The sequence below is a fragment of the Triturus cristatus genome, chromosome 12 (assembly GCF_964204655.1).
Source record: "Triturus cristatus chromosome 12, aTriCri1.1, whole genome shotgun sequence".
NCBI classification, from domain to species: Eukaryota; Metazoa; Chordata; class Amphibia; order Caudata; family Salamandridae; genus Triturus; species Triturus cristatus.
In genome coordinates, this window is record NC_140595.1 from 243,392,430 (window position 1) to 243,414,482 (window position 22,053).

Genomic DNA, 22,053 nt, shown 5'->3' on the forward strand with positions numbered 1-22,053 from the left:
GACTGCTGAGCAGGTGCGGGTGGGGTTCAACCTCATGGCCATCAAACTGAACGCCATCCATGGGTGTCTAGGCCCGCTCCATGGTCTCCAACGAGCCCTGACATCGGTGGAGTCCTGACGCGCAGAGAACAACGCCTGTCCGCTCAGAGGGGCGCCAGCGATACCAGCTGTGAGTTGGCACACATGCGGAGGCTCATGGCGGACATGGTGCGGATGGAAGCGGAAAGGATGGCGGCCACGCTGTACATCAGCGAAATGTAGCTGGGATCTACCATGCCCTGCAGATCATCATGGCATTGCTGCCACAAGGCGTGGCGCAGATGAATGCTGCTGCCCCCACACCATCCACATCTCCGCCCCCTGGCGTGCCATTGCCTCACAGTGCAGCAGACGTATCCACTCCGGCACCTGATGTGTAAGTGGCACACAGTGCCTCAGCCGGTACTTCAACACCCACATGCGGGGCAGAGCACAAATCCGGGGACGTGGATGGGTTTGTGATCAGGAGGCATTAGCATTCATTTTCGCCACCTGGCCTGTTTCTACTTAGTGCCGCACATGGCCTCATGACCGTCCACTGACCCCTGATGCACTCACCTTGGACAGCGACATGAACTGCCATATCCTGTTTTATGACCAATGACACGGCGACCAGACTGCGGACTGTACCCTTCCTCTTCCGCAGTACTTGTCATCCCAGGATGGACTCTGGCTAGCCCTCCATGGGCCCATATTGTGTAGTGTGCGCGGCATTGCCCTGTACCGCTCCAGCTGCAGAACTGCACTGGATGTGAAATAAACATCCAGTGACGCACTGCTGTCATGTCTCATCATTCATGTATGAATGTGTGGATGAATGTAGGGACAGTGATTTCCCTTGCGTCAATGTTGCTCATCCTGTGGGATGCCAGTCAGAGGGTGCTACATTGCATATTGTGTACCGGGTCCTGTGAACACTACAACAGGGACACACGCATCAGTCACTTCCATGTCCGGACATGGACTGAACCACGCCCAGAACCCACAAGTCATTTTTGCAGGCCCTGCGCTGGTCCGACAAATGGCAGGCCAGACCACTCTGCTTACACTCCCGAGGAGGGGGGCCTCATTGCTACCCGTCGCAGGCGTACTCGCTGGTGGTGTGCAGGTCACTGGTCTAGTTGTCTGCATGTCACAGCCACTCCCTGAGGGCAGATTTGCACACCACACCCATCCGGCACAGGCGTCACAGGCCATGTGACTCCGCCAACATAAGGGGCCGACGACGTCACATTCCCCTCTGCCGATGGTGACTGGATGACGGATGCTCCATGGTTCTCAATCATAAAGGGCACATGAGTTGTTGCGCACAGGGTTGGTGGCACCCGAGGCCTTGCGGCCGTCACCGGCCTACCACCACATGGTGCTGACTGGCTTTGCACACTGTTAGTGGCACCCGGCTCATTGCAGCCGGCACAGGCACCCCGCCACGGGACGGTGACTTTGGGTGCACTGAGTCAGTGGCACCTTAAGCTGCTGAGCGGGTGTGCAGCCTGCGATGAAGCCCCGTCCCGGCGGTCCGGACAGCTCAAGTTTTGTGTGCCCTGCTGAACCGCAGTGTAGGCCAGAGCCAGCGGGCAGCGCAGGCCTACCGCCACGTGGCATCACTTCCGGGATCCCAGAGTTAGTAGCACCCATTGGGCTGAGCGGGTGTGCAGCCTGCGATGATGCTAGGTGCACTGGTATGTCCGATGCCATGGAGTAATCAAGACCCAGGACCAAACGTGCGACCTGGTGGCCTGCGGAGTGGGGCTATAGTGTGAAGGGTGCCATGACTGCAGGACCGGGCTTGTGGCTTGCAGCGGCACATGGTGGGACCTCCTGTCTACATGCCGGTGGCGGAAGGTGAACAGTGAGGCCTGGGTGTGCATGGGCGGGCATGCTCTGATGGGCGGCGGGAGGGGCTGGGGTGCCTCTGCCTGGGTGTGCATGGGCGGCTGGCAATGTTGTCTTGTGCAATTGTGTGTACTGTGTCGATCATGTATCTGGACTCTGTTTCAGATGACGGGTCTGTCTCAGATGTGTGACCTGGTGTACAGCTATACATACCGGCAAGTGGTTGGAGACACACCGGTGGCAGCAGGTGAGCAGTGTGGCCTGGGTGCGCAGGGGTGGCTCCTCTCTCTTTCTCTCCCTCTCCCTCTCTCTCTCTCCCTCTCTCTCTCTCCCTCCCTCTCCCTCTCCCTCTCTCTCCCACACTCTCTCCCCCTCTCTCTTACCCTCTCTCTCACCCTCTCTCTCTCCCCCTCTCTCTCTCCCCCTCTCTCTCTCTCTCCCCCTCTCTCGCCCTCTCCCCCCTCTCCTCTCTCTCCCTCCCTCCCCTCTCTCCCTCTCTTCTTATCTCTCTCTCCCTCTCTTCTTATCTCTATCTCTCTCTGTCCTTTGATGTGCGCAGGAGACACCTTCTCATCATGATTTCTGTCTTGCAGGTTGTGATCTACGGATTGTCCCGAGGGGAGCCGCCATGTCTTCATTTCATGTCAGTGTTCATGTTAATAAAGTTTTATTTGTTGCTTCGAAAGTGAATGTGTGATGCTCATTTTTGTGATGACACATGCATGTCACCAGTTGTGATTGTGCGACATCAAGCGGATTATTTTGTACGTGTTGAGGTGTAGCTGATGTGGCATGTCTTTGGTCGGGGGGGGGGGTGCCGGGGGGTGGGGTCCTGGCGGTGGTGGCAGCGGGTGTTGTTGCCCTTTCGGCCCTCTGGGCTGCATGTTTAGTTGCCCGGGTGCATCTGTTGCCCTTCTGATGTGGCTGTGGGCTGTGCACCCTTTTGTGGTGCAGGCTGTGGTCCGACTTTGCACCAGGTCAGAGCAGGTGTCATTTTCCTGCTGCTAACGTTTTGTGTTCTTATCGCAGTTCTGGCTGGTTGTTGTGAATCTTTTGGAGTGGTGTTGTGGCGGCATTTGGCATGGGAACGCCTAATCTGCATCTCATTAGCAATAGTGGCGGGGGTCATCTGTGGCAATGTTTTTAGCGGCTGCTATCGCGGGTAAACTGGTGCTGTGGGCTGTTTACACCAGCTTGTCATTGGGGCGATAAGTTTATCGCTACTTTGGCTGCGATAAAGAGCCGTTAACTCGACGATAGATCCTTGTGAATATCCCCCTGTGTTTTATTTTATGAGAAATATTTTTGAATGTTTTATTTGCCTTACATTAGCCACTGTTCAACTAAAGTCTGTGCCCTGATTGCTGCTTCATTTTAGCCTGTCTTTGAATTGCTTGAGAGCTCTCGTTGTTGTGATGACTTGGAATAACTTGATCCACCATTCGTCATCATTCCCATCCGTGAATTTTGCACAAAGCTGCAACACAGAGTTATGCTCGACGCAGTAATTTCGCAAAATGTTAGCAAATGGTGCATGGTGTGACGGTTCAGTGGTGTATGAATTAAGATTATTTTCCTTCTTGAACATCTCTTGTGAAAACCCCAATAATTGGACGCCGCCTATGTGTCACTTTTGCATATAAATTGAAAATGTTGGAGCCACTGGTGCGTGAAACAGTGTGTCTTCAACTTGTTTTCTGTTGATAGGATGTCCGTCCTAGACAGTCCTCTAAAACAAGTATTGGTATAGCCAATAGGTCTTGCCTCTGGGATCTTACACGTTTTTAGCTAGAGCTATTGGCTTTGCCAATGTTTTTAAGCAATGTTATAGATCAGTGTGGCTGCTGTGCAGCATGTTGAAAGTTATAATAAAAAAGTGTTATAAGCATTTTTTTACCTTTATATATAACCAAAAATACATTATGTACAACTGAACGACCATATTTAAAAAAAAAAAAATGAACATAAAAAGGTCCTCTAGTTTTTTTTTGACCTTGCCGTGCTGGCAACTTCTTCCTTCCTGTTACTCCTAGCCAAATCTTTGCTATCTCGCTCCTTTTTTACGGAAGTCACAATAAAGAATTCAACAAGCATTTACAATGCAATGGTCTCGGCATTGTTAAAGTTAGAGCTATTGGCATTGCTCCTGACATTGTTTTTTGTTTTTAAAATATTTTAAGAAACTGCATTGTTATTTACAATGTCAATAGCTTGAGGACTGACTGCAGCAGTGTGTGCACTGTGTGAGGACGGACTGCAGCAGCGTGTGCACTGTGTGAGGACAGAGTGAGGCAGTGTGTGCACTGTGTGACGACGGACTGCAGCAGTGTGTGCACTGTGTGAGGATGGACTGCAGCAGTGTGTGCACTGTGTGAGGACGGAGAGAGGCAGTGTGTGCACTGTGTAAGGACGGACTGCAGCAGCAGCGTGTGCACTGGGTGAGGACGGAGGGAGGCAGTGTGTGCACTGTGTGAGGACAGACTGCGCTTACAAGTACATCTTTGGGCCTTGCAAATGTTTGTGCACATTAAAGGCTAGCAGTGCGCAGCGATCCTAGTATGTCGAAGGCCTGCATTCAGCTTTTAGGAACGTTCATATGCTTTCGGGTCAAAGTGCATCTTTTGGAGTTAGTAAAACATCCAGACATTCCTAGTACATGAAGCTTTCCTCACACATATACAAGCACAATATGCACCAGACAGTTTATATGGTAAAAGGACAAGCAGCCGGCGGCTACCCAAGCAACAAGTCCCCTTCCTACCACATTTTGCTTATAAAATTATCTGAGCCATCAGTGCTATTTTTCTGCTGATATCCTGGGCCTAAATAAACAGGTTTGTGGCCAGCAGCCGGCCCCACGTGCAAAACAAATGTGACAAATCACAGAGGCCGTCACCCACACCTCTCGGGTGGCTGGAGACGTATTTGTCTATGTCTTAGACTAGAGGAAGGAAAAACATTCTGTGCTGGCCTAATTTAGAAACATGTCGGCGACATACTCGGCCAGGGTCGTGACAAACTGTGCAGTCAAGAGGTCGCAGCTGTGACAGGCCTCGACTATCCAGGGCTCGGGTATTTCACGTGAGGGTCCACACTCCATTATAATGTCATGGCAACATTTCTCACCTCAACCGTGACAGGTCAGAAAACATTTGTTCTGGACTAAAAGTGTTGAACTCGGATGTTACCTCGAGGTGAGGGGCAAATGCAGGTTTGAACCGAAGAGGGGACAAAGAATGGAATGCACTTTAAATAACCGGAGCTCTATAAATGTGATGTTTAAATGCGGCCAGAATCTCAAAGTTCCAAAAACTGACACTAAAAGAGGTCGAACGTTCTATAAAAAAGAAAGTTGAGGAAACCGCAGACCTCCACTAGTCTCACAGCACCTTAGTGCACATCCGTCTTTCATTTAATTTACGAAATAGAATTTCAGAACACCGTAGACATATAGAACATTAAATTATGATATATAATTGCATCAAATATAAGGAGGGTCACTACATATATTCAATCCATACCTTTATAGTATTTCTGAACAATTAAGCCACCACATTTACATCAATTTAAATTAATTTAATGTAAATAACGAAATGTCAATGGGTAGTAAAAAGCACGTTCTCTCGAGACACGAATGAATCTCCCCTGGGCATGCAGTAAGTTCCCTGCAAATGCATCGCATGCATGACATAGTGACATGTCGCGACAGTAGCAATGATGTGACAACATACCCACATGGTATAGATAACACACCGCGCCTTTGATCCAGTGCGCTTTGGGTTTACAAATTACATCCGAAGCATTGCACAAGAATATAGCCAAGGGCTACGTAGTATTATCGTATTGTTCGAGCGTACCTAATGATCCCATGTTAAAGCCAGTACTTATAGGAAAAGGCGCTTGATAATTTACAACTGGGGCAAGAATAGAAAAGAAAGAACCACCTCTCTCCATGATCGCTACTACCTTTTTTCAGTTCATTTTATGCAACACATGAAAAGTTCGGGGAGAACTTTTGTATCTGTCGAAATTGTATCTTTGCTGTTCGCGGCCATAATCTCACCTCTCAATTCCCGCTCATGTCCCGGGCGGCGGTGGTGATTTCTGGGGCACGGCGCTTTCCTTCCTCAGCGCATTGACAAGGTCCACCAATCACAGCGCTTATTTGGTAGTTGCCAACCAATCAGAGAGCCGACTGGCGCGTGTAGGCAGCGTGAGCAAGACATGCTGTCTTGTGGGTGTGTATTCAAAAAAACACGCCCAGAGAAAAATCGACAAAAAACACGCCCCCGAATTGCAAAAAGACAGGGCTTGTTTGGAGAGACGAACATCTTCTCCAATGGCTGACCAGCATTTAAGAGGCCAGCCAATGGAGAAGAGGAGAGAAGAGAGGCGGGTTCAAGCCCCTCTTCTCCAAGTCGTTAAATCTCGCGAGCGAGACTGCGCAAGCGCAGCCTGCGCTAGCCGAGACCTAAAAACCTCTGCTCGCATAGACATTCCTGAACATTGTTAAAAATAACTTTAATCAAAAATTTTTTTTTTCACATTTATTCCAAAACCCCTGCTGCTTTTCTATTCGCCATGGTTTTAGATCGAATCCGAGGTAGATTAAATAAATAAAAAAGGCTCATCGTGCATGAGCACTGTTGCATTATAACGGATGGGCCCGCTTATGATCAGGAAGCAGAACAGTGATGCATATATTTGACAGCCCCTGACATTACATTTCATGAGAAAGGCTGACTGATGATGATCATCATCGCTCTATGCCTTGTCATCATAGAAATATTGCTTGAGGAGCATGTTAGCACCCAGTCAATTATGAAGCACGTATTTATCATTTTTAAGTACCCCTCGGTCTCAAAAATAAAAAGAACAAGAAGGCCTCTTGTCAGAAGGAAACTAAAACTTCTTGGTTGGCTAACATGGTCACCAACAGATAGAGTTGAGAGAAGCAAGTCTTCAAAAACATATCAATGGGTTTGAAACTACTTCCGGAAGGAGGGTACCACTGCATCCATTTGCCTGAAAATATGATAATAGACTCTTCCACAGAAAATGGCTTTTATTTATGTAATTTATAGGTTGAAATAACAAAAAAAGTGTTACCCTCTCACTATAACAGTTCTGCAATTTTCATACAGACGAATTAGACACAAGTCAGAGTTGCTAAGATCTGTCCAGCTGCTAAGTACTCGGAGCAGTCAATGACAACTTTGAAGCAAGCATTGTTGGACAACTTCCTCATTACAATGACAGTGAGTGAACTTAACGTGTTGATTAGTGGTTTCAGGACAGTAAAATGTGGCGTCAGTGGGGACACTTAGACATAAAGTTATTCCTTACTGGCAGAAGCTAGGCTCCCAAAGCAAACTGGCTTTGCAGCAATATACCCCGTAAACAAATCTGTGTTGTAATGCATCTATTAACTGAGCTTTGTCCATACAGGCCAATGTCATGAATATTAGTGAGAGGGCAACTGTACTGCTGAATTCTTTTACAGCACCAGGATCTTGCATGTGGGTAAATTAAATAGAACATTTACTTATGTGGCAAAAACGATGAGACGCTGTGCTTGGCATGCAGCAAGCATTCTGTGGGATGCTTGTGCTGTGCGGTTTCCTGCTAAGTGTGCATGCAGTGGCACATGATGAATGCGACAAGCATTGGCGGCAGCCACTGTCCAGGGACAGTGGGCAGCCATGCCAGGGATTGCCCTACCTTTCAGACGAGGACGACTTCTTGGAGCTAACTGACATCAGCAGCTTACTGCTTCCACTGGCCTTGTGGAGAATGATGGTAGAGCGCCGAGACCGGGTCACTCTTGGGCTCGCTCTGTGGGGGTGTTTAATGCACTGTTGTGAGTGTCAAATCTAGGTTCACAAGCACTGCGGTGCAGGAAAGCTTTCAAGCAGGATCCAGAGGCGACGACGGCCACCTAGCTGCACTGTGCACATGACCATGACTACCGGGGAGGCAGGTGCTACAATTGTACGTGTTGTAAAGGAGGCAGTTTGGACTCACGCCGCCCTTAGACTTCACATGGGGTGGATGCATGAACAGAGTAGAAGTGAAGTCACTGTGAAGCTCGGGAGCATGCCAGGGAACGGCAGGTCGGGAGTACCGACCTAGCCTCCATGGATCTGTTATGGGCAGCCCCGTACAAGCAGAGACGGTCAGGATGTGAGGCGATCACAGAACAGTGACACACACTGTAAATAACAAGCTGCAAGGGGCGGGAGATGTTGTTGTGGGAAAGGCATTGGGAGATTAAGTGAACTGGAAGCAGTGCCATGCACCTGCGAGTGGTGAGGAGAAAGTGGAAAGACAAAGTAGTGCAGTGAAGCAAAACGTATAGCCGATAGTGAAAGGATCCATGTAGCAGGGCAGTCTCCAAGGTAGAACAAAACAGCCCGAAGGTGGGACACCTGTATGTTATTTATCAATAAAAACAATGGAATTTGTAAATGCAGACGAAAGAACCAATGGAAAGCGCTGGGTGTCTTGTAAGTACATAGAGTGAATACCACATGTCTCAAAGACATCGCATGCGCGCTGCCTATGCTCAACCTAATGACAGTCTGATTTCTAAAGCACTCTCCAATTTCATGTTTTTACCAGTTTTATTTATTATGTATTTTACTTTTAAGAATTTGAGAAGCTGTGGTTTTGGGTGGTTGCCTAGCCAGAACTGTGATTAAATAAGCAAGTCAGCGTGGCTTTTTAAAAACAAAGTCAAGTTACTTTGTTAGTTTTTTTAATCCTTTTTTCAATGAACAATGAACTAATGACAGTTGGGTTTCCAATTAGTTATTTGGCAGGTTTTGTAAAGTTCCCACTCTGGTGGCAATCCAGGCTGGCTTAGTGGTAATGATGCAGAAAGTGTTGCTCCTTCCTTGTTAAAAGATTGAGAGAAAACGGTAGACACGTTATTTACTACTACTCCCCCTCAGGTGCACTACTTATTGATCAGTATGTGGTTTGATTGGCTTTGTGTAGTGCTGCCTTTGATTTCATTACAAGATCGGAAGCTACCATTTTGCATATAACTTTTAATGCGTCTCCAAGCAGCCGCATACATCATAAAGATAAGTATTCCAGAATAGAATATTCAAAACAAATAAAAGGCGTGAGCTCATAAGAAACAGCCTCTTTTGAATGCGGCTCCAAGCAGATAATTTCATTGCCTTACTTCTCCTTTTGATGCTATATCTCATTTGTTAATGTTTACTACTGAGAATGGTTATTTCTGCCCATTTGATTATTCACTGTTTATTTGCCGACTCACTGATGTGGTTGTTTATTTGCCGAATTGCTGATATTGTTTGTCATGCCTTCTTATTAAGATTCCTACCTTCTTCGATGCCTGACCATGGCCATCTATTGCTTGCGGCGCTCGCGTTCCGCTTTCCCCTTCGCCTCTGTCTCCCCACTCTCCAATTTACGGAGACCGGCGCTGGACTCCTCTCCCCCCCCCCCCCCCCCCCCCCCCGAACCGCTTCATCTCTCGCGTGCGTGTCTCCGTCCTCGGAGACAGCTCACCGGCATTATAGGAAGATACCCTGGCAACGCGTGCAAAAGCGTTGCCAGGGACCTTTCCTCAAACTCTGTTCTGCTTCCCCTACTACCAGCTGATCCGACGCTCGAGCCCTGTGTCGGTTGCTCGCATCCTTCGATCAGCAGGTAATTCTTTAGAAAGCCATCAGGAACACCCCAATTACCGCCTCTCTAACTTCTAGCTACATATTTCTGGCGATTTGTATTATATCTCTCTAGACAAAAATTATATATAAAAAAAAAAAACATTTCATACTGAATTCTCTCTCTCCACCAAAAAAAAGGGAAATCTTGGGCCATCACTCCAAAAATAAACAAAAATAAAAAAAGAGAAGATTGGGGTGCCATTCTTTTACTTACCTTAAAAAAAAAAAAGTAACGTTGCTTCTTATTCCTTTACTTAAAGCACAGATATGTCTGACATAGACTCTGATGACGCCACTGCACCTATCCCCAGTATGGATAACCAGGCCTCTAAGAGCATCATCCATAATGAGATGAGATCTTGCATGCTGGAAAACTTATCTAAGGTTATGCCACCCAAAAGACCACTCCCTATCTTGGTGGATGAGTCCATCGAGATCCCAACTAACCTTTCTGACGATCTCATTGAAATAAGGGGGAAAAGACACAAAAAGAATAAGAATACTGATTATACTACCCCCAAGAGCACTTCAGGAGTTCAAAACTCCTCTAATTTAACGGGAGGTCACCGCACCTCAGTTACATCGGGTGTCCTTAGCGGCACAACTTATAAAGGTGTCCTCAGCAGCACACAATTTATGGGTGTCCATAGAGGCACAAACTATCCTAGTGCTCAACATAAATTTTTACAAGATGATGATGACTCACTACACAATGATGGCTCTGAGCCTTTTGACGAATACGTCTTGGACTTAGACAATGATGACGAAGACTTTTACGATCATTCCTTAGATGAAGATCTTCCATCTACATCCAAAGACGTTATTCTAGATCCCTCAGGGGAAGAGATGTTCTCTCCCCTCAATATAAAACACCCTCGTAGCTCTGAATGGTACCCACAAGAGCATGTCAGCCAATTCATTAAGAAATGGATTAGAAACAAATTGGAGAGAGATACCCGTAACCTACTCAGAGCAGAATGCTCTAGACTCTGTATAGACGATAAAGTATGTCAGACTCCCAATCTCGATCCAGAGCTTATTAAATACATTTTCAAACTCTGGAGGGATCCGAGAAAAGGAATGGAAAGGTCCCTTAAAGGTTGTCAGGACCTCGTGCTCGATATTCTGGGTCCCCTGGCAAGGATCATTGACTCAGCAGAAGACAGCCATATCAACGGCACACCCCTAGACACCGAAGCAATTAGAGGTTGGTCACAGAGGGCCTTCATCCTCTTGAGAAACGCAAGCGCAAGCCTGAACTCTTAGAGAAGAAGAGTCGTCCTTACTAAGATCAGTCCAAAATTGGGAGACCCCGCTGACAAAGAACCCTCTGTCAATCCCAAAGGGTTGCTTTTCGGAGAGGCTTGGCAAGTACGTCATGACCTTTACAGCCTTGGACAAGGCACACCAAAACATGAGAAGGGTCTTCAACAATAACCTTTTTGGCAGGGCCGTAAGAAGGGGCCTCTCTTCCGGCCGCTTCAACCATAGGCCCTATCCAAGATCTAGAGGATTTGGCAGAGGCTACCAACCCTCCAATACCCCTCAATTCTACCCTCAAAGAGGAAGAAGCGCACGCTCCAGAGGATTTAGAGCAAGAGTTGTCTCCAACGACAACAACTCCCAGAGTGAGTACAACTTTACTTTTTCCCCCACTTTCCCTTTACCCGAAGGTCGGGAGCAGACTAAAATTTCTCTATCAGAACTGAGAACTGATTACTCGAGACCCTTGGGTCCTAAATACTGTGAAAGGGTTTACAATAGGTTTTATTCAGACATCGATTCAATCGTCTTTCCGCAGAGACATTCCCCTCTCCCTAGACCAGGAGAAAATAATAGTAGAAGAGATGCACTCGATGCTTAAGAAGGGCGCAATTTTAGAAGTTCCTATGGAAATGCTAACCTTTTTAAGCACTCTTTCCTCGTCAAGAAAAAGGACAAGGGTTGGAGACCTGTTATAAATTTAAGGGAACTCAACAAGTTCCTTGTCTACAGATATTTCGAGATGGAAGGCATCCATCTTCTGAGAGACCTTCAAGTTAGACCTAAAAGACTCTTACTTCACCATCCCTATGGCCAAAGATCACCAACCCTTTATCCAATTTATGTGGAAGAACCATCTTTTCCAGTTCCAAGCACTCCCTTTCGGTCCCTCCTCAGCCCCATGGTGTTTCACCAAGGTGATGCGATCAATCGCTTCCTCCCTAAGGGAAAGGGGCATTTGTTTAATTATATACCTGGACGACATCCTCATCCTTTCCCAGGACCACTCTCAGCTCATTCGGGACTTGAAATTTGTAATAGACCTTCTTGAGAACTTAGGCTTCATTATAAACGGAGAGAAATCGATTTTATCTCCCTCAAGATCCCTGGAGTTCCTAGGCTTCACCATAGATACCACAAACGGTCTTCTCCTCCTCCCACCGAAGAAAATTTCCAAGATCAGGAAAGACATAAGACACGTCCTGAAACAAGACAGCTTATCCCTAAGAGAGCTCGCCAGACTTCTCGGTCTCCTTTCCTCTTCTATTCAAGCTATCTTTCCGTGCTCTCTGAATTACCAAGGCCTACAAAGAGTTAAAGCGAAAGCTTTAAGATCAGGGCTTTGGGACGGAGATCTCATTTCTCTCGACTGGGAAGCCAGATTGGAACTCACCTAGTGGGTAGAAAACCTGGACGCCTGGAATGGCAGGGCAATCTTTGGTTCTGCACCAGAATTTATTCTGGAATCAGACACGAGCCTTCATGGTTGGGGAGCATGTCTCCTAGACCAGAACACTGGCGGAGTTTGGTCTCAAGAAGAATCCTTTCTCCATATAAATTACCTAGAACTCACTGCCGGTCTCTATGCTCTGATGAGCTTCAAACATTCTCTTCAGGGCAGATCAGTCATTCTAAAGATGGACAATATGTCCGCGGTTGCTTATATAATTCGTCTGGGAGGCACGAAATCTGCGGATCTTTCAAATTTAGCCAAAAAGATTTGGATGTTCTGCCTAGAACACAAGATCACCCTCAAAACCGAATATCTTCCAGGGAAAACCAATATTTGTGCAGATTGGAATTCGAGGTTCCTCTTAGACCGCAGCGACTGGAAACTAAATGTCTCCGTATTCAATTCCCTCAACAATATTTGGGGCCCTTTTCATATAGATCTCTTTGCAAGCAGGCTAACTTTCCAATTGAAGAACTACTTCAGCTGGATGCCCGACCCCGGTGCTCTAGAGGTGAACGCCTTCCTTCAGTGTTGGAAGGAGAGCAACGCAGACGCTTTTCCCCCCTTCTCAATGATCCAGAGAGTTCTTCAGAAGGTGAGACCTCAACAATGCTCCATAGTCATAATTACAACCTTCTGGCCGTCTCAAGCATGGTTACCACTGCCATGGAACTGACTTACGACCTTCCCTTCCTAATTCCTTCCCTACCGGACCTTCTTGCACACTGTCTAATTCACACCGTAGTTTAGACCGGGACTTTGAGCCTTCTTGCCTGGAGAGTGTCAGGAGATCCAACCTACTCTCAAAACTTTCGTCATCTGCTGCAACTCTCCTCGGAGAATCTTGGGCCCCGGTACACATTACAGATATAACAGCATTTGGAAATCATGGTCACGTCGGTGCATGGAATGGAATGGAACCTGGATCCTGTGGAAGCACCTATCATTGACATAGTTATCTTTCTTGTCGAACAATTCGATCGAGGCCTCAGCTATAGATCTATTAACTGTTACAGGTCTGCTATCTCTGCAGGTCATGCTCTCGTCAATGGTAAGACGGTTGGTAAGAACGCTATCATCTGTAGAGTCCTCAAAAGTATCAGACTCAGGAGACCTCGTAAACCCAGATACCAGTCTCTCTGGAACGTTAATCTAATTCTTGATCTCTTTTCTAGGTGGCCCGATAACATTCACCTTAATAGGAAAAACCTCTCTATCAAGCTGGCCACACTGCTTTGCCTAATTTCCTGTCGCAGATTTTCTGACGTTAAAGCCCTCGAAATTTCATTTAGGTCCTATAACATGTTTGGAGTCAAATTCGAGCTTTTTAAAAGAACTAAGACTATGTCCGATTCCATTTTCTATCCACGCTTCGATTTATGCAAAAAACTTTGCGTAGTTGACTGTATGAAAGAATATGACTGAAGAATGAATCCTCTTCGACCTCCAGGTGTTAACCAATTACTTATCTCCTTTGTTAAACCACACAAAGCCATTACCTCTACTTCTATCTCTAGATGGGTCAAAATAGTAATGAACCAAGCTGGCATTGGCTTGAAGGTGTTCTAAGCTCATTCAATCAGAGGCGCTATGGCCAGCAAATCCTTTTGGTCTGGCGGTAAGTTGGATGATATTCTAAAGGCCGCCAACTGGTCTAATGTTAGTAATTTTACTCAGCATTACTGTAAACCAATTGGTCATATGTCCGATGTTGTGTTACATGGCTACCACATGCATAATGGGAGCCTCCGATCTTGTAATGAAATTGCGATTCTCCTATTAACATGACTAGAGAATCTGGATTTCATTAAAGACTCGAAGGCTAACATTATCCCTCCCACCCTTTCCCCTCAGGGTTTATTAAATACTTACAGTTCACTCAAATGTTATCCTTATTTCCATTATTGAATTTGTTTCTCATCATATTTTAAGGTTATTCATTCTTGCTTTTTGACTGTGTTGCTTTTATCATTGTACCTAACTCACCTATTTGTTCTCTCCTTACAGGAACATCTTCCCTAAATTACACTGTTTATCTCAAATTACCTTTTACTTCCCGCCTTCCTCTTTGAGAGAATGTATTTACTTACTTTTTTCCTTTTTTTCAAATAATCTCTAATGATCTGCTGCCGTCCTTGATCGTTCTCTCCGATCTTCATATTCTTTGTTTGCTGATGATTTGACTGTTTGGACTCTGTTCATCTTTATAAGACTACTTCATCTTTACAAGACCTTTCCTGTTTTAAGCCACATTCAAAAGAGGCTGTTTCTTATGAGCTCATGCCTTTTTATTTGTTTTGAATATTCTATTCTGGAATACTTATCTTTATGATGTATGCGGCTGCTTGGAGACGCATTAAAAGTTATATGCATAATGTTAGCGTCCGAGTCGTTAATGAAATCCAGATTCTCTAGTCATATTAATAGGAGAATCGCAATTCTCGTTAGACAGCATGCCTTTCCCTCCCCCTTTCCCTCTTCTATGCCGGCCTTGCCAGGTTGCATCAGGCCTGAAGGTGAAATCATGTTCTTCCTCACTGTGAAGTGATTTAGTGTGGTTATTAATATATCATCTGGAACTAGTTTATCGATCAGCATTTTGTTGGTTCTATTAAGCAGAGTCAATTTTATGTTCATAGTACCGAAGTTTACATTGTAACCAGGCTCCTCACGATTTTTCTCAGTGGACCTTTGGTCTCTTGCAAGAGTGCTTGCATATAATTTCTTTTCCACTCATAAACGCCATACTTGTCCTTGTGCAATTAAGTTTCTTTCCTCATGAACATAAACTGTCCTCTTAGAACCTCTGTACCTTAAATGAAATCTTTTGTCTTTTTTTATATTTGTGAACTGTTTTTATTTTCTTATCATTGAAATGGTAGGTAATCATCTCCTCCCGGGTTTAGACTTTTTGAAGTTTCATCTGAGACCGTGCATACGTTTTCAGCTAATTATTTTCAATAACTTTTTTTTTTAATGTAAAATTGCTTAGAGCCTGCCCATTACTTACCGTTGGTTGGCTTCACTCGTTTCCTTGCTTCTTATTGGTCGATGCCACCTGCAGTGTCCTTCAACTGCCTGCACGCTTCTGCAGGTACTTTTATTTATTTATTACTTCATGCACGCTATAAGAATGCATGTATCTGCAGTTCATCCTTCCTCTGGCCGCTTTTCTTGATTTTTCAGCTCTTACTCTCCTCCTGCTGTCTGTGCTCTTGCCCTACCTCCCCTCCCACCCCTGCCTCGTGTTCCTTGCCCCCGCCGTCTGTTATTGCTGCTCCCTCCTTCCTCCCACCATCCCTCTTCACGCCCTAACCTCCCCCATGTTGCTTGCACTTACCCTGCCCTCCTTCCGCTGACCGTTGTGATGCTGCTCCTCCGACCCCGGTTCCTCTTACCCACCCCACCCATCCGCCACAAAAAACAAAGTCCAATAGCACTCACATATATACGAGAGTTACTTGGCTGTGTCAATGCTTACTTAGACCTAATGTATGGTAGTGCTGGCTGCTGTGCAACATGGATTACTTGTGCCTACTACTCCTCCTGAGGTATAGGCAGGTCCACTGGAATTATGTGGCAGGGGAGGGCTAAATTATGCGGCAAGAAAAAACAAATTATGTAGCATAATGCGGCACATTTTATAACTGTATTACTTCATTATTTTGTCATTAGTTCTCGGCACTAGACAGCCCATGCGCTGTCTCAAAAGAAACTTGTTGTATCCAATTTGTGGACTCAGCGCGTCCATAGGCTTCCCATTTGCTGTCTCCATCATCACTCTTCTATTCTTTGTCACCATTTTTCCATGACATGCATATGTCAAGCCTCTTCCTGTGTTTATCCCTCCCCAAGAGCAGGGACCAACTACTATTATCCATACACTGTGGCCATTTTAGGAAATGGGTTCGGGACTGCTTTTATCATTGGTTAACAGCGCATTTCACAAACACTGTGTTAACATTTGCTCTGAACGATTTTCTAAACAGGCCTGTATTTCTTGTTCTGGTCTCCTCACATTGCTGTGCATTATGGTGTTGTTTGCTCATCACCCCGATTCACAGTTTGACCCCCCTCTCCCCCATCTCTGATTTACTTCACAGAAATGGTTTTGTGAAGGAAGCGCGCCACATACGGAAAGCTGTACACCAAAATGACTAACCTTTAGGAACATTTAAACTGATCTCTTTTCTAAGCCTTTCAACTACACAAAACAGTAAACCAAGAGAATGCAAATTGATTTGAAATGGCGGGATGAACGCTGGATTAGCGTGTGGTCACTAGGGTGCGACTCGTGTGACATTTGCTATGCCTACTTCACAACAAACTCTTGCAGTGGTGGAGATGTTCCTGCAGTGGATGCAGTAGAACAATTCCTGCAACGCAAAAGTGAACAGCTTCATGTTGATTGTAAAATTAGCTGGGTCGTGCACATGGAAGAAAGATTTTAAGGCAGGGTTGTGAAAACTAGAGTGCTGACTTTATACCAATAACACTGACAAACACTATGTGACGCTCGGTGATGATATAACTGGCAACACCAGCTATGGAACCGTTCTTCTGCTGAGACCATCCCCAGCGCTGTACACAAATGCATTAACATTTCCAACGCCTGTAGCTCTCGGATTGCTGAGACCTATTGGCTTTGCCAATGCTTGTTACACTTGTTAACCCTGTCTGGGCATTGGTTGCACCTCATTAGTACTTGTTTAAAATCCAAATACAGCAATAAGCAACAGAAAGATGACCAGTAAATGTTTACAAAGGGTCTTCCACTGTAGGTAGCACGTGTTGCTGCATTTTTAATAACTTTTAAACCATTTGAGCTAGAAACATTTTTTTTTTGTATTTGCAGCTTATGCTGGATAATATGGCAAATCCATAATTATGCCAAATGGCTTAATTCCAGTGGCCCTGAATATAGGCCATCAACCAGGACTCTCAAGCCATCTCTGTCCTGAACTTTTCTTTCAGTCTGACTCTAGGTGTAACCCATCTCCTTGGAGTCTGGCTCGACACCGTATGTTTCTTGGTCATCCTATTTTCATTTTCCCTGGAGGATTTCAGGTGAAGGCTTGCCTCGTGGAGTTTGATGCAGGCTTGCGGAGGGTGTGACCTATCCAGCCCTAGCGTCTTTTCATGATTTCTTCATGAGCAGGGAGTTGGAAAGTGTTGCCATAGGTAGTTGGTGCTAATGGAGTTTGGCTAGCAGATTTGGAAGATTTTCCTCAGTCCTGTGTTGATAAAGGTCTGGACTTGGTTGGTGGTGGTCACTGTTGTCGTCCAAGTTTCTGCTCCTCCATACAGAAGGACCAATTTTACGTTGGTGTTCGAAAGCCTGATCTTGGTTTGCATCATTGTCTTTGCACCCCAAATTGTTTTAGCTGAATGAAGGCATCCCTTGATTTTCTAGCCTATTTGCCTTTGTCCGCTTCTGTTCCGCCCTGCTTGTCTGACACTGCCCAGGTAGGTGAAGGCCTCAACCTCTTTCAGTGCATTGCCTGCAAGAGTAACTGCAGAATCTTGCTTTTTTCCCTGTGGATGTTGATGCCACATTGTGGTGATCAGGCTGCAACTTTGTCGGTCTTCTCTTGCATCTACAGATGGGTATGTGAGAATAGGGCCAGGTAGTTGAGCTGTGTCCACTGGATCCCATTTCTTCTCCTTGCTGTGGATGTCATCATTATCTAGTCTATGGCCAGCAGTAAGAGAAAAGATTCAGAGCAAACAACCATAGCAGACTCCAGTCCTCACTTCGAATGCTTCCGTGAGTTGTCTTCTATGGACTAGCTTGCGGGTCATTCCCTCATAAGAGTTCCTGATGATTCTTGACACAGTAGCAGTGGAGGAGTTTCCAAAGGGTCTCTGTCTACTCAGTCAAATGCTTTCTCAAAGTCGATGAAGTCGTCACAGAGGGGCAGTTCCATTCCATTGACTGCTCAATGATGATGCGCAGTGTTGCAGTCTGGTCTGTGCAGAATCTATCTTTGCGGAAGCCAGCTTAGTGGTCTCTCAACGGAGAGTCGACTTACTCCTTCATTCTATTCAGGATGACTACGTTGAACGCTTTACCTGGGGTTGATAGTTATCCCGCTGTAGTTTGCACAGTTACTCAGGTCACCTTTCTTGGGGATCTTGACTAGCTATCCCTCCTTCCAGTTTAATGGCACATTTACCTCTTCCCAGATCCTTCCGAAAATGGGGTAGAGCATGTCTACTGATGTTTCAATGTCTGCCTTCAGTGCCTCTGCAGGAATGTTGTCAGGTCCTGCTGCTTTTCCATTTCTCTGATGTTTGCTGGCTTGCTGTATTTCTTCTTTGGTTGGTCTTCTGCAGTAGATTGGCAAGTCCTTGTCAGCTGGCTGTATGGCTGGTGGAGACTGTGGCACAAGCTAGTTCAGCAGTTCTCCAAAGGTCTCCACCCATCTTCATTGTTTGCATTCGTTACCCATGATTGTCTTGTAGGAAAGTGGAGTATTATGTAGTGAGACTAGTTACAATAATAAATCCTCAGCTCCGTTCAGGTAGTGTGGCAAAGAGCAGTCAGGCTTTACTAGAGTAACATGTGTTAAGCATTTCAGAGTACTGACATGGATGATAAGTAATTGACATAACTTGAAAGAATACGACACCAATTTATAAAAAATAAAGCAGATTTTTACAATAATTTAGACTCCAAAACAAACACAATCAGATGAGTATAACCGGAGTTATCGATTTTAGAAGAAAAAAATAAATCGCTGGAATTTAATACTGCAGAACTTTAACATTGTGTTTAATGGTAAAAAGCACTAGTGACGATTGGCAACTTGCAGGTCGAGTTGCATGGAACCTGCAGGAGGTTCAGGTGATACGGGTCTCAGGACCAAGCCATAACAGTCAGTTCAATTTTACTAGGTCTGATAAGTCCTGACGCAGAGTTGTCCTGGCTGTCTGGGTTCTGAAACAGGACCTGCGGGAAAGCAGGCGTTACCGCTTAGATGGTGCTGGTGAGGAAACCGGTGCAAAAGATCAACAACTGGGCCACTGCAGTGGTCAGTTAAAGGTGCTGTGAAGTTCCCTTAAGTTACAGCGGCAAACAAAAATGTTGATAATCTGACTGGTCACCAAGAAGCCTTGGCAGCGGTAAGGTGTAAGGTCAGCTTGAAGATATTTTAACATCTGGAGGTCTTGGGTAAAACGGTAGCTCCCTGAAACTTGCAGGAGGTCAGTGCTACTTTCCCCACAATGCAGTGGACCATCTACTTTTGGGCGATCCCTCAGAGTGGTCGTGGAGTTCTTTCAAATTTCCATGGCTTACTGCTTCCTAGGTTCCTGAGGCATGACCATCAATGAATGTTCGCTTGTCTACTCTTAAGCTTCTATTTGCTACCTTGTTGGTTTTGGCGTACTTCCTTGAGCTTTTGCTTTTTCTGCTCTCGTTCGGCTGGTGTAACTGCAGCTTTCTCGCTTTTATTTTGCAGAGTCTCAGTGAAGATCCATTCTTTGTGCTGATGTTTCATGCGACCCAGTACCTCTTGGCAGGTTGGGGTCACTATTTCTTTGATGTTCTTCCACTGACTTTCTACTGAGTCTGTTGTCCTGTAGTTCTTGCAGGACTTGGACCTTATTATCGAGGATGACTGAGTATTCATTCAGTTTCTGTGCATCTTTGAGGAGGGGGTGGTGTTACATCACTGGCGTTGGTTTATCTGTTCCATTGATGCTTTCTTCAGCTTTAGCTCTAACCTGGCCACAACAAGGTGATGGTCTAATCCTGTGTCCGCTGTACTCAATTCTCTCACATCCTTTAAGGACCTCCAGAACTTCTTGGCAATGCAGACATGGCCAATCTGATTCTCTGTTGAATGGTCTGGTGCGACCCACATCACTTTGTGTATTCTTTTGTGTGGGAACACACTACAACCTATTACCAGACTGTTCAGGGAACATTTCTGCAATCCTTTCACCTTTCTTATTACAGAGGCCATGGTTCTTCGTACATAATTTTGTTGCTTCCGATCTTGCCATCAGTATGATGATGTCTTTCTCAAGGCATTTCTCCAGGATGGACTGGAGTCTGTTGCAAAACAGTTTTTCCTCTACTGTCATTTGTAGGTTCATAGCACTGGATAACATTACCGGTCCTAGCCCAGCTGAGAAAGGAGGAGGGTTATGCGTGGGGCTAGCTACCCCACCATGTAAAAAAAAAAACAAGGTAACTACAGAAATGTCTACCAAAAGGCATCCTGGCCTTGGGGAGAGAGGAATTTCCTTCACGGAGTGCTATGAGGCCTTGTGGTGAAAGCCAGATTTCCCTGGAAGCTACAAAGCCTATCCATCTTCTTTCAACCACGACCAGCACCAAAGGGGCATGGAACATGAGAACCATGTACGAGGCGCGCAAGACAGCCCAAGTGGCAATGAAGATGAAAAAATACAAGCTTGCCCCACTTGGCATCAGAGAGACCAGACAGAAAAGACCTGCTCCAGGAAGAATGGTGCTGTATTCTGGACACGAAGAAGAGATTGCCAAACATACTCAAGGAGTAGCAGTGATGCCAACGGAGCCTCGATTGGCTGTGAAGTCCACTCTATCAGAATCATCACAGTGACCTTCCACACAGAGTAAAAGAGGATCTACATGAATGTTATCCAGTGCTATTCAACGTGGATTAAAATAAAGAAAAAATGTCATGACGTGGCCAACGCTGGCCAAGTCATAATGATTGTTTTCTTTACTTTAAGCCCTGTTTTACTGCAGCCCTTGCTGCTGTGCAACAAGTCTAAAAAAAGAAATACGCAAAGCCAATAGAGCTGCATAGGCAATACCTTTTGGCTTTTTCAGTACATGTTGTTTTTGACATGGTAATTTGGAACAATAGTCATGATACAAGTGTTTACTTTTTTAAAAAAATGTTTAATTTTTTTTACTAGAGTACTACCAAACTTTCTTCTCTAACCACAACTTTCCCATCCATCATGCCAGTAGCCAGTTATGTATGAATTCTAATGTATAGTTGTGCTGCCTTGGCTTGTGGAAGATATCCTCAAACTTATCTATGGAAAGAATTGTATGTTATCCACTAAAGCATTTGTCAGTTTCACCACTAAAGTCATGGGATGTTATCAAATTGAATACTAGGATTGGCTTATGAGTAAAAGCACATTTAACAATGGTAGCTTTGTTAATGCTAATAAGTGTGTTACATTCGTGATCAATGGCTGCACCTCTAAAAATGTCTATTTCACTTTTTCTGTATTCATTGTAGGAGGCTCAGAAAGCGGAGTGTCGCTGATCCAATATCTGCAAATCGAAGTGTGGCGAAATCAAAAGTGGGCAGAAAAGCCTTGAAGTTTAAGAAAAAGATTAAGTATGGGTTTCGACCTCTGACCAGAGCAGTAAGAAAAGAATCTACCATTTCAGAGCAGGAGATGATGAATAACGAAAACATGGAGGATATATTTGAAGAAGGAAAAGAAAATAGCATCTCTGGGTTTAAAAGGTAAAATCACACAGTCTGAAATATGGCACTATCAGGAACCACAAAGAATGGTAAGGCTGTTGTCTGGCTTTAACCACATATTGCTATTTCATGAGGGGACAGTCAGCACTCCAACACAGATTACCTAGATCTTGAGTTTGTACTGAAGAGAAGGCTGAGTTCAGACTTGGCATCATCGCCATAGATTAGGGTGGCTGGTGACAAATGTCTGGACTTGTAGAACAGCACTGATTAACAGCAAGACAAATAGGATTTGAATGAGACCGGCAGAAGA

At 45.3% G+C, this 22,053-nt stretch overlaps 1 protein-coding gene across 2 annotated transcripts in view; it reads left to right on the plus strand.

Annotated features, from left to right (window-relative positions):
- Positions 1–22,053, plus strand: part of HASPIN (histone H3 associated protein kinase) — a 1,547,868-nt gene that overhangs the window by 228,319 nt on the left and 1,297,496 nt on the right. For both annotated transcript variants that reach the window (XM_085639404.1, XM_085639405.1), the window contains exon 3: positions 21,546–21,779. In XM_085639404.1, the coding sequence (XP_085495530.1) occupies positions 21,546–21,779 (234 nt within the window). The remainder of the gene's footprint in view (positions 1–21,545; positions 21,780–22,053) is intronic.